Source organism: Mesoplodon mirus, assembly GCF_964341445.2.
Source record: "Mesoplodon mirus genome assembly, chromosome: 8".
In the NCBI taxonomy this organism is placed as follows: Eukaryota; Metazoa; Chordata; class Mammalia; order Artiodactyla; family Ziphiidae; genus Mesoplodon; species Mesoplodon mirus.
In genome coordinates, this window is record NC_138984.1 from 8,880,520 (window position 1) to 8,895,326 (window position 14,807).

Genomic DNA, 14,807 nt, shown 5'->3' on the forward strand with positions numbered 1-14,807 from the left:
CTACTCAACTCTGCCACTGCAGCAGGAAAACAGCCACAGACCATGTGTCAATGAATGGGTATGGCTGTGTTCCAATAAAACTTTATTTACAAAATCAAGTAATGGGCTGACCTGGGCCACAGTTTATTCACTCATGCTCTGAAAAATATCTGGTGGGTAGAAGGAAAGGCCAAAGGATATGTGAACCTGAAGTTAAATGTGGACACCCATCAAATCCTTTCAATCCTCCCTCAGAAATCTAGTCTCACATCTTGCTTCTCCTCCTTACCCTTAAGCTTTCCTTGTCATCAGAGTCCTCTTATCAAGTTAATCTTCTGCCATTATGTCCATCTTTACAACACTTCCAATCTCACCCCATCTCTGACTTTGAAACATTACTAGTGGGAATTTAATGGGAAAGAGGTTGGTGGGTTTCTTATAAAACTAAACATGATCTTACCCAAGAATTGTACTCTTGGGCATTTATCCTACAGAAAGGAAAACTTATGCTCACACAAAACCTGTATGAAAATATTCATAGTAGCTTTATTTGTAACAGCCCAAACTGGAAACAGTCTAGATGTCCTTCAAAGGGTGAATAGTTAAACATTTACCCTATGTACACACTATGGTACCTTCATGGAATGGAATACTACTCAGCAATCAAAAGTAATTATTGATATTCACAACTACTTGCACAGATATATGGGGAATTAAGCTGAATGGGCAAAAAAGCCAATCTCAAAATGTTACATACTGTAGGACTCTATTTACAAAACATTCTTGAAATAACAAAATTATAGGTTGGGAGAACAGATTAGTGGTTGCCAGCAAGGGTTAGAGATGGGGGAGAGGAGATGGGTGTGGTTATAAAGGGATAGCAAGAGGGGGCCTTGCGGTTATGGAAGAGCTCTGCATCTTGATTGTGGTAGTGGTTAGACGTGTGATAAAACTGCACAGAGCTACACACATACACTCACAAAACTGTAAAGCTGGTGAAATGTGAATAAGGCCTGTGGACTACACCAATGTCAACTTCCTGGTCTTGATACTGTATATAGTTATGTAAGATGCTAACACTGCGGGAAACTGGGTGTAAGGTACATGTATAAGGTACATGTACCTGTATACTTTTTTGCACCTTCCTGTGAATTAAAAATTATCTAACAATAAAGATTTAAAACAAAGCAGGACAACAACAACCACCACAGATTTCTTCAGCTCCCTCAGTCTATCTTTAGGTTGTATATAAGGCGCTTTTCAATCTACCACAATCTACATCTCTAGCTTCACTTCCTACCATTCTCCTCTAGTAACTCCTATAGTCACCCTGAACTTGTCACTGTTTTCTGGATATGCCATGCTTTAGTCTGTTTCACATTCTGTTCCCTCTCACTCTCTGCCTGCCAAACACTTTTAAACCACTTCAAATGTCACCTAATGCTATCTAATGTACCCGGTCTCTGACAGAGGTAGTAATTGCTTTATCCTCTTGGTTCCCACAGAATTTCACTCATACCTCTAAGTATCTCTACACTGTATTATTTTACATACCTATTTCCTCTACTAGATTATAAACTCCTTAAGAATAGGGACAAAACTTGATCCACGTGTCCATCTATCTGCCCATGTATATATAAGGGCACTAAAATGTCTATGGATTCAATCAAGTTGGGAATCTTCTGCAAAACACGACAATGGAAGTGATGACAGTAATTACTCCTATTGTTATCTTCTGCAAAAAAAACCTGTCCCACTAACTACTGTAAGGATGGAACTCAGCATAAGGAAACATAATTCAAATGCAAATCATTCTTTATAGTCATCTTTTTTAGAAACAATTTTGAAATGATTAAGCAGAATTGTCCTTGCTTCTGCTCCCTATTAGTTTACACAATCAAGTGTATAATTTACATGTAACTTATAATTTACATGTATAATTTACATGTAACTAGTTATAATTATTGAGAAACGCCTCAAAGAACCCAGATTTTTTGAGGAGGAGGGGGCTTAAATCATTTATTTTGTCTTATATTCTTCTCTGTTTCTGAGTTTCTTTATACCCACTCTTTAGCAAAAGAATCATTTTAAACAAAGTCCTCTAAATATATATCAATCTATTTTACTGCCTTAAATATTAATTCATCCTCAAAAAGGGATTAGATGATCTCATTAAAAAACGGAAGTTCTTAAAGTAAATTAAGATAAAGGATGTGAGATGGAATCTAAAAGTAAACTGAGAAATATTGCTGGTACCAAATACTTAATAATGAGACCAATTCTATTATCATATTAATTTCTAAATTAAAAAAAAATCCTACACACATATGTGCATCTCTACTAAAGAAAATGTCTGAGTATACTAAGCTGAAAGATCATGGACTAAAAAAAAACCTATTAATAACCTTCTGGTGTCAAAGATTACTCTAAACAAGTTTAGTAACCATGAGTCACTGTTAAATGGCTATGCTCTGAAAAGGCTATTCCCTTCCCCCCTCTTAAATATGCCAGCAAACTTACTCCTCTCATGAAATGAGTGAATATAGCTATTCAACACTGTGAACACATGCATTCACAGTGATGAAGGGAACCAAGGATAAGCTGAGCAAGGCAGCTATACCTTCTTTACATAGCATGCAGTGGGCAGAGTGTGGAACCAGTCATTATGTATGCAGATCTATGGGGCTATCAGCAATGAGAGAACAAATTCCACTCCACCCCACTCCCATGCCCTAATTATCTAAAAATAGGGATGGTAAGATAAACCGTGTTTTCTACAAGTATGAGGAAAGTAGTTTTCAAATTCTCTTTAAAAGGTACGGCACAGTCCCTAAGAGAGTAATCTATTTGTATTATAGACAAGTCTTAATATGGCAACTGTATACCATACAGAACAAGTAAAAACATCAACACACTACAAAGAAAGAAAGAAACACTCAAACGTTATATTTATCATTTTGTCTACAAGATCACAAGAAATGAATGAGAAAATGCCCACAGATATAATGAATGAAGCAGAAACAGACAAAATTTTACCATGGGTTTGGCAGAGCTAGGAGTGAATACCACCTCTGATTCTAATATAACAGGTGTCCTAGGAAACAAGAGCTTTCTTCATGTGGATCGTTGAGAATAATAACAACAAATAATTCTACCTCAAAATAAGACAGAGGCCTATTCTCTACAAAGGCACCTTGCAAAATATGGCGTTGGATATAACAGTGTGTCAATCGTACAAAGCTTGAATTCCTTCTAAAAGACCTAAGTGACCACCTAGCCCACACCAATACACATCCAGAGACAGGAACCTTGCAATCTCCCATGGAAGCCAACTTCTACTTATTATTTTCCCTAACATCAGGATGAAACTGGACTCCCTGTTTCTCCTCCACTCATGGGGCCTTAATTCTATCTCCTGTCACTGTCTGGAAGCTTCCCTTATCTAATATTAGATGATCTCCTAAAAACATTTTACTAAGAGCTCTAGGGCTCCAATTTTATTCTCTCTCTACATCACATCTCCAGTTCATTCAACTGTTTCTTATGGCAGAACTTTGAATTTCTGTACTAACCTGGCCACTCCCCTCTCAATACACTCTGGTTTCTCTCCATCCTCAAATATGGACTTATCTACACAGAGCAGATGATCACTTTGAATTTAGTGTTTTTCTATTATTGCAACCTAGGTTTTCAATACTCTTGTTTAGGTGCTTTATTACATGATCTATTTATTCTCAGGGCAAACACCTGTGGTTTCTAAGCCACCTATATCTCAGTTGGTACACGGATAGTCTTTTTCTCTCTTCATTGAGTTATAATTAACATACAACAAAGCACACATATTTAAAGAGTACAATTTGATAACTTTGGTCTTTTGTACACACCTCTGAAGCCCTCGAGACAGTGAACACGCCCATCACCACCATGATTCCACTGTAATCCCCTCATACCACCAACCCCACTCTAACCCTCCACATACATCCCTGACAACCCCAAAGCAAACACTGATCTATTTTCTGTCATTATGGCTATTCACAGAGTTTTGTATAAACAGAATTATACATTATGTACTCTTTATAGTCTGGCTTCTTTCACTCAACACAATTATTTTGAGATTCATTCATGTTGTGTACAGCAATAGTTCATTCCTTTTTATTGCTGAGTTGTATTCTATTCTACGGATGTGTCACAACTGATTTATTCACACACCTGGGCAATTTCCTGTTTTGGATATCCCAAATAAAGTTGCTATGAACATTTATGTAGAAGTCTTTGTATGGACATATATTTCTTGTTCTCTTGGGTAAATACCTAGGAGTGAAATGGCTAGATGTAAGTTTAGCTTTTCAAGAAACGGCCAAACTTTGTTCCAAAGTGGTTGTATTATTTTACATTCCCCCCAGCAGTTCCAGTTGCTCTGCATAACCACCAGCATTTGATATAGCCAGTCTTTTCAATTTTAGCCATTCTGATAGGTGTGAAGTGGTATCTCATCATAGCTTTACTTTGCAATTTCCTAAGATTAATATTTTTTCACGTGCTTACCTGAAATCTGTGTATCAGCTTTGGTGAACTGTACATTTAATCCATTTTTTTTTTTTTTACTGGTTTGTTTTCTTTTTGAGAGTTCTTCACATATTCTCGATGTAATCTTTTATCAAATATATGCTTTGCAAAAAAAATTCTCCTCAGTCTGTGACTTGTCTTTTCATGCTTTCAACAGTGTCTTCTGAAGAGCTGAAGGTTTTAGTGTTGGTGAATTCCAATTTATTATTTTTTTCTTTTATTGAGTATGCTTTTGGTGTCATATCTAAGAATTCTTTGCCTATCCCAAGGTCGTGAAGATTTTTCTCCTGTTCTCTAGAAGCTTTATAATTTTAGGTTTTACATTTAGTTGTGTGATCCATTTTCAATCAATTTTTGTATACGGTATGAGGCATGGGTCCAACATATTTTTTGCACATGTGGCTATCAAATTGTTTCAGCACCAATTGTTGAAACTAACGTCCTTTCTCCACTGAATTGCATTCTCACCTTTGTCAAAAATTGTCCATACATGTGTAGGTTTCTTTCTGGATTCTCTATTCTGTTCTACTGATCTATTTGTCTATCTAACATATCTTTATGTTGATATCACACTGCTTTGATTATTTCAGCTTTATAATTCTTGAAATCAGATGGTGTGAACCCTCCAACTTTTTGTTCCAAGCTGTTTTATTCTAGGTCTTTTGCATTTCCATATATATTTTAGAACCAACTTGTCAATTTCTATTAAAAAGTCTGCTGGGATTACAATGAAGTTATAAATCATTTGGGAGGGAACTGACATTTTAACAATATTGAGTCTTCCAACCCATGAATATGGTGTCTCTCTCGCTTACTTAGGTCTTTCATCTCTTAGCAATATTTTGTAGTTTTTAGCGTGCAGGTCTTTCATTTCTTTTGTCAGAGTATCTCTAAGTGTTTCATATTTTTTGATGCTATTCCAAATGATACTCTTAAATTTCAACTTTGGTTTTGTCATTGCTACTATAGAGAAATACAACTGCTCTTTGTATATCAATATTATAACCTGTAACCTTGCTAAACTCATACAGTAACTCAACTACATTTCTTGTAGATTCCTTCAGCATTTCTGAGTAGGTGATCATGTCATCAATACAGTTTTTACTTCTTTCTTTCCATGCCTTTTATTTCTTTTTCTTGCCTGACTGCATAGTCTGCAATCTCCAAGTACAAAGTTGAATAGAAGAGGTGAAAGTGGACATCCCTGTCTTATTCGTGATCTTAGAGATAAGTGAGCCTTTCACCATTACGTATAATGCTACCCATAGGATTTTTTTTTTAACATCTTTATTGGAGTATAATTGCTTTACAATGGTGTGTTAGTTTCTGCTTTATAACAAGTGAATCAGCTATACATATACGTATATCCCCATATCACCTCCATCTTGCGTCTCCCTCCCACCCTCCCTATCCCATCCCTCTAGGTGGTCACAAAGCCCAGAGCTGAACTCCCTGTGCTATGCACCTACTTCCCACTATCTATTTTACATTTGGTAGTGTATGTATGTCCATGCCACTCTCTCACTTCATCCCAGCTTACCCTTCCCACTCCCCCTGTCCTCAAGTCCATTCTCTACCCATAGGGTTTTTATAGATGCCCTTTACTAGGTCAAGGAAGTTCTCTTCTATCCTAGTTTGCAGACTTTTTATCAGGAATGCTAAAATTTGGTTTAGAATTTTTGCGTCTATGTTCATAAGGGATATTAGTCTATCGTTTTCTTGTAATGTCCTTGATCTGGGTATCAGGATAATTGTGGACTCACAGAATGAGTTAAGAATTATTTCTTCCTCATAAATTTTCTGGGAAAAGTTTGTGTAGAAATTGTGTTATATTTCCCTTAAATGTTTGGTAGAAATCTCTAGTGAAGCCATCTGTGCCTAGATTTTTCTTTGTGGGAAGATTATTAACTAAATTTTGAATTACTTTAACAGATACAGGGCTATTAAGGTTATCTATTTTTTTCTTGAGTGAGCTTGAGCTGAGCCATTTGTGTCTTTCAAGGAATTTGCCTATTTCATCTAAGTTGTCAAATTTATTGGCAAATAGTTGTTCATAATATTTCCTTATTACCCTTTTAATACCTGTAGAATCTGTAGTGATGTCAGCTCTCTTATTCCAGATATTGGTAATTGTTTTTTTCTCCTGATGAGTCTTAGCTAGATTTTATCAATTTTATTCAACTTCTGATAGAACCAGTTTTGGTTTTATTGTTTTCTCTGGCTTTTATTTAACTAATTTCTGCTTTGATCTTTATTTATGTCCTTTCTCCTTACTTTGTAATTTGCTCTCCTTTTTCTACTTTCTTAAGGTAGAAGCTGAGACCTTTCTTCTTTTCTATCATATGCATTTAGTGCTATAAAATTTCTGAGTAATACTTTAGCAACATCTCACTAGCTCTGATATGTTTTTATTCCACTCAAATAACTTTGATCCATGAGTTATTTATAAGTATGATATTTAGTTTCTAAATATTTTGGAATATTTCCAAGGCTCTTTCTGTTATTGATGTCTAATTTAATTCCATTGTGATCACAGGTATACGTCACATACATTTAGCCTTTTACTAGCTGATTTTCTGCCTACTTCTTCTATCAGTCATTGAGATTGGGGTACTGGAATCTCCAATTATAATTGTGGATTTGACTGTTTCATCTTCTAGTTTTACCAGTTTTTGCTTTATTTTTCTTTATTTTAAAGCTGTTATTAGGTGCATAAACATTTAAGATTGTTATGTCCCTTGGATTAACTGACCCCTATTTTATCATGAAATAAGTATCCTAGATAATATTCTTTGCTCTGAAATCTATTTTTGTCTGATATTAATAGAGCCCCTCCAGTTTTCTTTTGACAAGTGTTAACATCGTATATCTTTCTCCATCCTTTTACTTGTAACCTAATTGTGTCATTGTCTTTAAAGTGCATTTCTTGTAGGCACATATAGTTAGGATTTTTTCTTTTTTTTTTTTTTTTTACCATTTTTTAAAATCGAAATATAGTTCATTTACAATGTTGTGTTAGTTTCAGCTGTAGAGCAAAGTGATTCAGTTATACATATATATAATATTCTTTTTCAGATTCTTTTCCATTATAGGTTATTATAAGATATTGAATACAGTTACCTGTGCTATACAGTAGGTCCCTGTTGTTTATCTGTTTTATATATAGTAATGTGTGTATGTTAATCCCAAACTCCTAATTTATCGCTGCTATACCCCTTTGGTAACCATAAATTTGTTTTCTATGTTTGTGAGTCTATTTCTGTTTTGTAAATAAGTTCATTTATATCATTTTTTTTTAGATTCCACATAAGTGATATCATATGATATTTGTCTTTCTCTGTCTGACTTACTTCACTTAATATGATAATCTCTAGGTCCATCCAGATAGGACTTTTTTGTCCAACCTGACAATCTCTGCCTTTTAATTGGGGTGTTCAGACCATCTATACTTAATGTGATTATTGATATGGTACATTTGAGTTTATCATCTTGCTTTTTGTTTTCCATTTGTTCCATCTGTTCCTTAAAGTCATTTTCCCCTCTTTTTCTGCCTTCTTTTGGTTTAAGCAAATATTTTTAGTGATTATGTTGTATTTTCTCCTTTGGTATCTCATCTGTTTAGACCCTAGTACAGAGCTATACTTTTATCTTTACTGCATTTTATCAGTTACAATCATGTCCTTCCTCCAACTCCTGCCCCACTACCCCCAGCTAATTGACCCTTCTTCGGTGCCTGATTTAGTCACCTATAGAGTTTTCTATCCTTCTCCAATTTTTATCATTCACAAGCTCTGCTAATTAAACCTTTTAATTCTCCTCAGATCAATCAGTGACAATAAATGTTATTAAAAGTTTAAAGTTGGGGACAGTATCCTGCAACAGATCACCAAAACCCTGCCTAGGTGCTCAGAGTTATCCACTAATCAGATCCACTGGGTATAATTATTCATCCAATCATGAAAAGTGTCCACTAAGCATCCTGAACTACAGGGCAAGATAATTAATAAACACAAAACTATATGGAAGATACTAGGACCAAAAGGGTAGACCTCTTGAGAAGGGTCATTTATCTCACTATTTCTGTGGGTGGTAGCACTACAAGGGAATGTGATACTTGGCCACCATCATAGAATTCAGAAGATATCTGGCTGGGATACCCTCTTATTGGGTCTTAAACTCAACATACAAATTATTACAACACTCTCAGTAATACGTGTTTTATCCTATTCAGTAGAAATTAAGAGTTTAGAAGAGTTACCTTGACAGAACTATGTTAACTCTGTATTCCATTTTCAATAAATAAAAAATAATTATTGAGCTGTCTTTGGAAGGCTTATGTTCTAACAGAGGGAAGAACTAGTAAAAAAAAAAAAAATCATTAAGTATATTAAAGGTGTTAAGTGATACACAGAAAACCAGAGCAAGACCGGGGGAACAGGAATGCCAGGGAATAGGCTGCATTTTAAATAGGGGGTTGGGTGAAAAGTGACATTTAAGCAAAGACTTGAAGGCAATAAGGGAGTTAGCCAAGCAGAGAGTTGGGGAAAGAACGTTCTAGGTAAAGGGGACAGCCCAATGCAAAAGCCACAAGGCAGGAGTGTGACTGAAGTACACAAGGAAAAGCAAGCCAATGTGGGGGGAATACTAGGAGAAGGGACCATTGAGGTCACGGGCCTGACTGACCAGGGCAAGAGTGGGCATTTATTTTTTGGTAAAAGCACCAGACAGGAAATATTTTAAGCTTTATAGGCCACATAAAGTCTCTGTTGCATAATCTTCTTTGCTTTTTAAACCAACCCTTTAGAAATGTAAAAATCATTCTTAGCTCATGAGCCTTACAAAAACAGGCCTAGGCAAGATTTGACCTGTAGAACTTAGTTCAGCCCTTGTTAAGGATTTTGACTTTTACTCTAAGGAAAATATTATTTGACTCATGTTTTGAAAGAATCACTATGGTTGTGGAAAGGCAAGGGAGATCAGTTAGAAGAATACTGCAGTAATCCACAGCAAAGATAATGGTAGCTCAGACCCAGGTGGTAACTAAGAAAACGGGGTGAAGTGGTCATGAGAGTCTTGGCTTTTTAACATCCCCCTTCCCACCCCCCACCCGCAATAAAGTGGATGTATTTGCTCATGAATTGAATCTGGGAAGTGTGAAAGGAGTCACGGATGACTCAAGACTTTTGGCCTGAACAACTAGAAGGATGGCGTATCATTAATCATGATTGGAAAGACTGTGAGTGGATGTGTGAAATGTGTGTTTTGCTTCAAAACAAAGTAGAATTCATATTCCTTAAATTCCAGCACAACTTTGTAGCTATTTTATTAACTCTTCCACAACTTCAGAATCATTTTTTGTCAAGGTACAAAAAGATCCTGCTGTGATTTGAATGGAACTGCTTTAAGCTTAAAAATTAATTTGATAAGAAATGGCATCTCAACTATATTCCATCCAATAACATGGACCAAGTATTCTTTTGTACCTCTGAATAAGGTTTTATAGTTCTCTTCATATAGGTTCTGCATACTTCCTGATGAAAGTATTCCCAGACACCTTATTTTTTTGTTGCTACCGTAAATAAAACTTTTTTTTAAATTACAATTTCTAGATCGTTTTGATGGTATTTAGGGAAGCTGTGAATTTTGTATTTAGCTGCCCTAGTGAACTCTAATTTTCACACTGATTCTCTTGTGTTTTGTAAAGATATATGAATATCTCAACATTGTAATTTCCCCTCTTTATTTGAAATAGCTGTGTCTTTTATCTCTAAAAAATAATTTTATGCGTTGCCTAGAATTTCCAGAACCACTCTAGATAAAAAGTCATAGCAAGCACCCTGGTTTTAATGGGACTACATTCAAGTTTTCAGTCTTAAGTTTGATGTCGAAGTTGCTTTTCATGGTTTTTAATTTAGAGGTTATATTTTCATCTTCCACTGTTTGCAGGTCTCATTCCCTCTTCGCCATTTGCATTAGTACTATTTCCTTCTGAATCTTGATAAGACAGTGAAATGAGAAAGTTCAGGGTTTTCCTCCCTATTTCTAACCTATTTCAGGATAAGTAATTTGCATTGATTGCTCTTCAATCTTCAGAGTTGTCCCCTTCCTTTGAAATAAAATTTATTTTTCAAATTCATAATTTTCTTTGCTTTATTTAGCAGGAGGTCTATTCTTGCTTAGGTTTAGAGCAGGAATTCTCAAACTCTGTCTTACCAAAAAAGGTTCCCTGAGACCCTTTCAAGGGGTCCATGAGGTCAAAACTGTTTTCATATCGATGTAAACACATAATGTGCCTTTTTCCACTGTTGCCATTTGCACTGATGGTGTTGACCTCTAGCCTGAGTCAAGGCTTAAAAAAACGGTTTCACTTAAGAGTGTCATGAGAAAGCAGGAAAAGAATTCATTTTATTAAATTTTGACCTGAGTATACATACAACTTTTTAACACTTGGTATGATAAATAGGAAGTACACATAAAGCACCTTGTGCCCCTTACTGAAGTATGACTGCTTGTCTTGAAGAAAAGTATTTGTATGATAATGTTTGAGCTATGAGCTGAACAAACTATTTTCTTTATGGAACATCACTTTTCCTTGAAAGAAAAACTGACAAATTATTCCAGCTTGTATATTTGGCAGACATTTTCTCAAAAATAAACAAAGTGAACCTGTCTCCTTAAGGAAAACAACCAACAAACAGTATTTGTTGCCAGATTTGAATTTTGAAATTTGAATACAACATAAGTAAGTTTGACCACTTTCCAAAACGTATACTTTTCTGATGAGATCACAGTGGTGATATTTTAAAATGTGAATTTTTGATATTGGATAATGTGTCAACGTTTGGAAGATGTATGTAACTCAGTGATGCAATAGTTTCTAAATGACCAGTGCATGTTACAAAGTCGTGCATGGATAAAGGACCTTTTCAAAGTACTGAGTATGGAAAGTTCATTTATACAGTTCGAGTCTATTACAACCAAGAAACTATCAACTGCTGAATTATGCTGTGGTATCAAAAAACACTCAAAATTATCTGAAAGGCTATTAAAATACTCCTCTCTTTTCCAATTATGCATCTGTATGAGGCCAGATTTTCTTTATATACTTCAACCAAAATAACATAACAGCCATCTTTAAAAGAAGTTAGTTTCATCATATTATTAACATTTATCTACATCTCTTACTAAGGTATGCAAGAAACTGTCTAGAATTTCCATGGAAGATCTAAAGTAAAGTTGAATTATAGAAAATTTCACTAATTGTAGATTGCTTCCAATGACAGAAAGATACAACTAAATAGCCTATAATTACAAATCTTAATCCCATGAGTGCGAAATTCCTTTCTTTATAAGAATACAGGTAAACCACAGTCTTAGACTTAAAAAGATGGTAGAAATTAAGCAGTTTAAGTGTCAACTCAAAACAAAAACAACCTGCTAAAATAAAAGATAGGATGGAAAATCCTGTTCCAATCAAACACTCATCCAATGAATCATCAGGCATCCAGCCTATGGGAGACAGGTACTGTGGAGGGCACAGGTGGGCCAGAAATGACACATGGGTCAAAGAGCTCAAGGTCTAGTAAGGAAGACAAAAATATGGCACAAATAAAATCATGTTGAAGATGGCAGCACTCCTGCCATTTCCAAAGGAGGTGGCCAAATGGTAGATTCATTTTAGAGGGTAAGGGTAAGGCCAGGAGAGGGAATATTCTGGGAAGCCATACAGGAAAAAAATGAATTGGGTGGTTCTGAAAACTGAATGGGGGCTGAGGGGAAAATGGTGCAGGGGTGACAACAAGACAAAGACAGTATGGCTAATTGTTTGCTATTAACTGCTTTCAATGAAAAGAGACAAGCTGAGATTGTTAGAGCATACAGAAAAAGGGAGAAAGGGGTTGAAATTCACCTAGAGAAGCACAGGCCAGGTCACAAAGGGTCTCGTGTGCTACGTGAGAAGGCTGAACTGAAGGTTTAAAGCAGGGGAGATATTTCAGAAAGAGCCCTAAAGAGGCTACCGCTGAGGTCCATAAGAAAGGTCATGAGAATTTTTGTGAAGTAGGAATGGAAGTCGGGATCAATTCATAAACCCCTTAGGAAGTAGAGGTTCATACTATTTATTGAAAGATGATTTTTTTGTGGGGGGGATAGACTGGTATGAAAGTCAGGTTTTGGACTGTGGTGACTTGGGTAGAAGAAGATACTTGTCATGGATACAGAGAACACAAAAAGAAAATCAGGAGAGGTTATCTCCCTAAGAGGACTACCAGTAGAAACACTGATTTCAGAAATGAGATAAACTACATCAACAATGAAAAAAAAATTTTAATAAAATTGAAAACCTCAAATGAAAAACTGAGAAAAAAGTTAAAAATGTATTTGTTAGATGGTAGTACAGGAGAAAACACGTGGTGTTTAAGCACCAGCAAATGCCACTTTAGGACTAAATTTTAAAAAGCCCAAATAAACCCAAATTGGGATTTACTGATTTTTAGAAATCACCTCATAACTTGTCTTACGTTTGCTCCTAATCAAAAGATTAAAAATATAAAAAAAAGCCAAATACATACCTTTTCTGCTTTTTTGTCAGAAATGTCTTGCTTTTCCAGCACGGCCATGCTCTCCTTCAGGTTCTTCACGATGTCTGCAGGAGATTTGTGAGATTTTCCAAATGGGAACGGCATGGCGGCAGCGACCGGTGCCTCACTGCGCTCTGCCTGCTTCACCTGGGGACACAGCACATGGTACAAGTGAGAAAAAGTGAGGTGGATAGAAGACATACTTTCTAAACCCTAATCTGAGAAGAAAAACAGTGTTTGAGAAAGTTACTTTACATCGCTTTCAAAATCAGGACTAGGAAACCCACAAATATATGAGAAATGATAATAAAATTACAGAACACTTTGTACTTTTCAAAATACCTTTTTAATCCCCTGCTCTCCTAACCACCCATTTGAGGAGGAACATGATGGTGCTGATGATGGAGGGTAACTAGCACTGCCGGGCCCCCTATTAAGCAACTGAATCCATCATCTATGGGATCTTTTCAAACAGTTCCCCGAGGACATTATTCTACTCCCATTTACAGGTAACGCTGAATGAAGAAACTGAATTAAGAAACTGCCTCAAGGTACTAAGGGGTAAAACCAGCTCAGGTCTGTCTTGATTCAAAGTGTCCTTAATCACCACATTATACCTCCAATTAATAGATATCTCTATTTCACAGTTGAGGAAACTGAGGTAAAAAGTTAGGTAAGGAGCTTAGCCAAAAAGCACTAGCAACAGACCCACTCTTTAGGTCTCTCCAGATGCGCCTTTTCCAGTGTTCATGCTGATGCTGCTTCCTCCTAAGCATCCTGTGGGTACACCCTTCCTCCTCTTCCATCAATTCTATGGTCTCAGGGCTGGAGAGAACCCTGGACAGAGCCTTGGACAAATCTCCCATCAGATCCTCAAATTCTTTAAGTGACGGTTTCAACATGTACTTTTTCTGCCTGGATATGACTATATCCCATGAAGGAACTCACTTGACAAAGTCTGGAGACAATGAACTTCTGGAAGTTCTTAAAATTTTGCAGGTAGCAGAAAACAACATTTCAACCACATAAACCACAATATTACATCATGCAAAAAGGAGGACATCGACTATTCCAAAAAGTCACCATGAAAAAACAAAGTTAACAAGATAAGCAATGAAAGTAACTTGGGAACATGTCAGAAGTTACAATTTCTTTCACTAAATAAACTAAGTTACACTCACAGGCATTAAACAATCTCATATAAGATACCAAAAGACAACACTTTTCCGAAGAACCTTATAGATCACTTAGATGAGTGATTTTCAAACTGTGAAGTTCCAAACTCCTGTATTTAACCATCCCTGGCACCCACTGCCCACCTCTGCCAAAGTGGGGAGAGGTGGGTCTCAGATACCTCAACCCTACTTTGGTTTTTTTTTCCCCATCAACATAAAATATCTCTGTTGAATAGCATCATAACACTTCCTTTGACCTATGCCTAAGACTTCACTGGAACAAAGTATTGGAATGTTTTTTTCTCTAAAGTATGAGATACAGTGAACTGCATATCTGTTGACAAATAAACATTTAGGGGAAAAGAATGTGCAAATGAATGCTAACAAGAAGCTTACAACTAATGAACAAGTATGTTATTTCTTGACATGTTTTGATACGATCTGTTTTGACCAATCTCTATACCCAAATATCACCTATATAGTTCACCTTCTGTCAGCTTATAAATCC

At 36.1% G+C, this 14,807-nt stretch overlaps 1 protein-coding gene across 1 annotated transcript in view; it reads right to left on the reverse strand.

The window, feature by feature from the left end:
- Nucleotides 1–14,807, reverse strand: part of CAB39 (calcium binding protein 39) — an 87,936-nt gene that overhangs the window by 37,973 nt on the left and 35,156 nt on the right. Inside the window, exon 2 of the mRNA XM_082629835.1 lies at nt 13,116–13,271. Coding sequence (XP_082485961.1) covers nt 13,116–13,229 — 114 coding nt within the window. The 5' untranslated portion in view covers nt 13,230–13,271. The remainder of the gene's footprint in view (nt 1–13,115; nt 13,272–14,807) is intronic.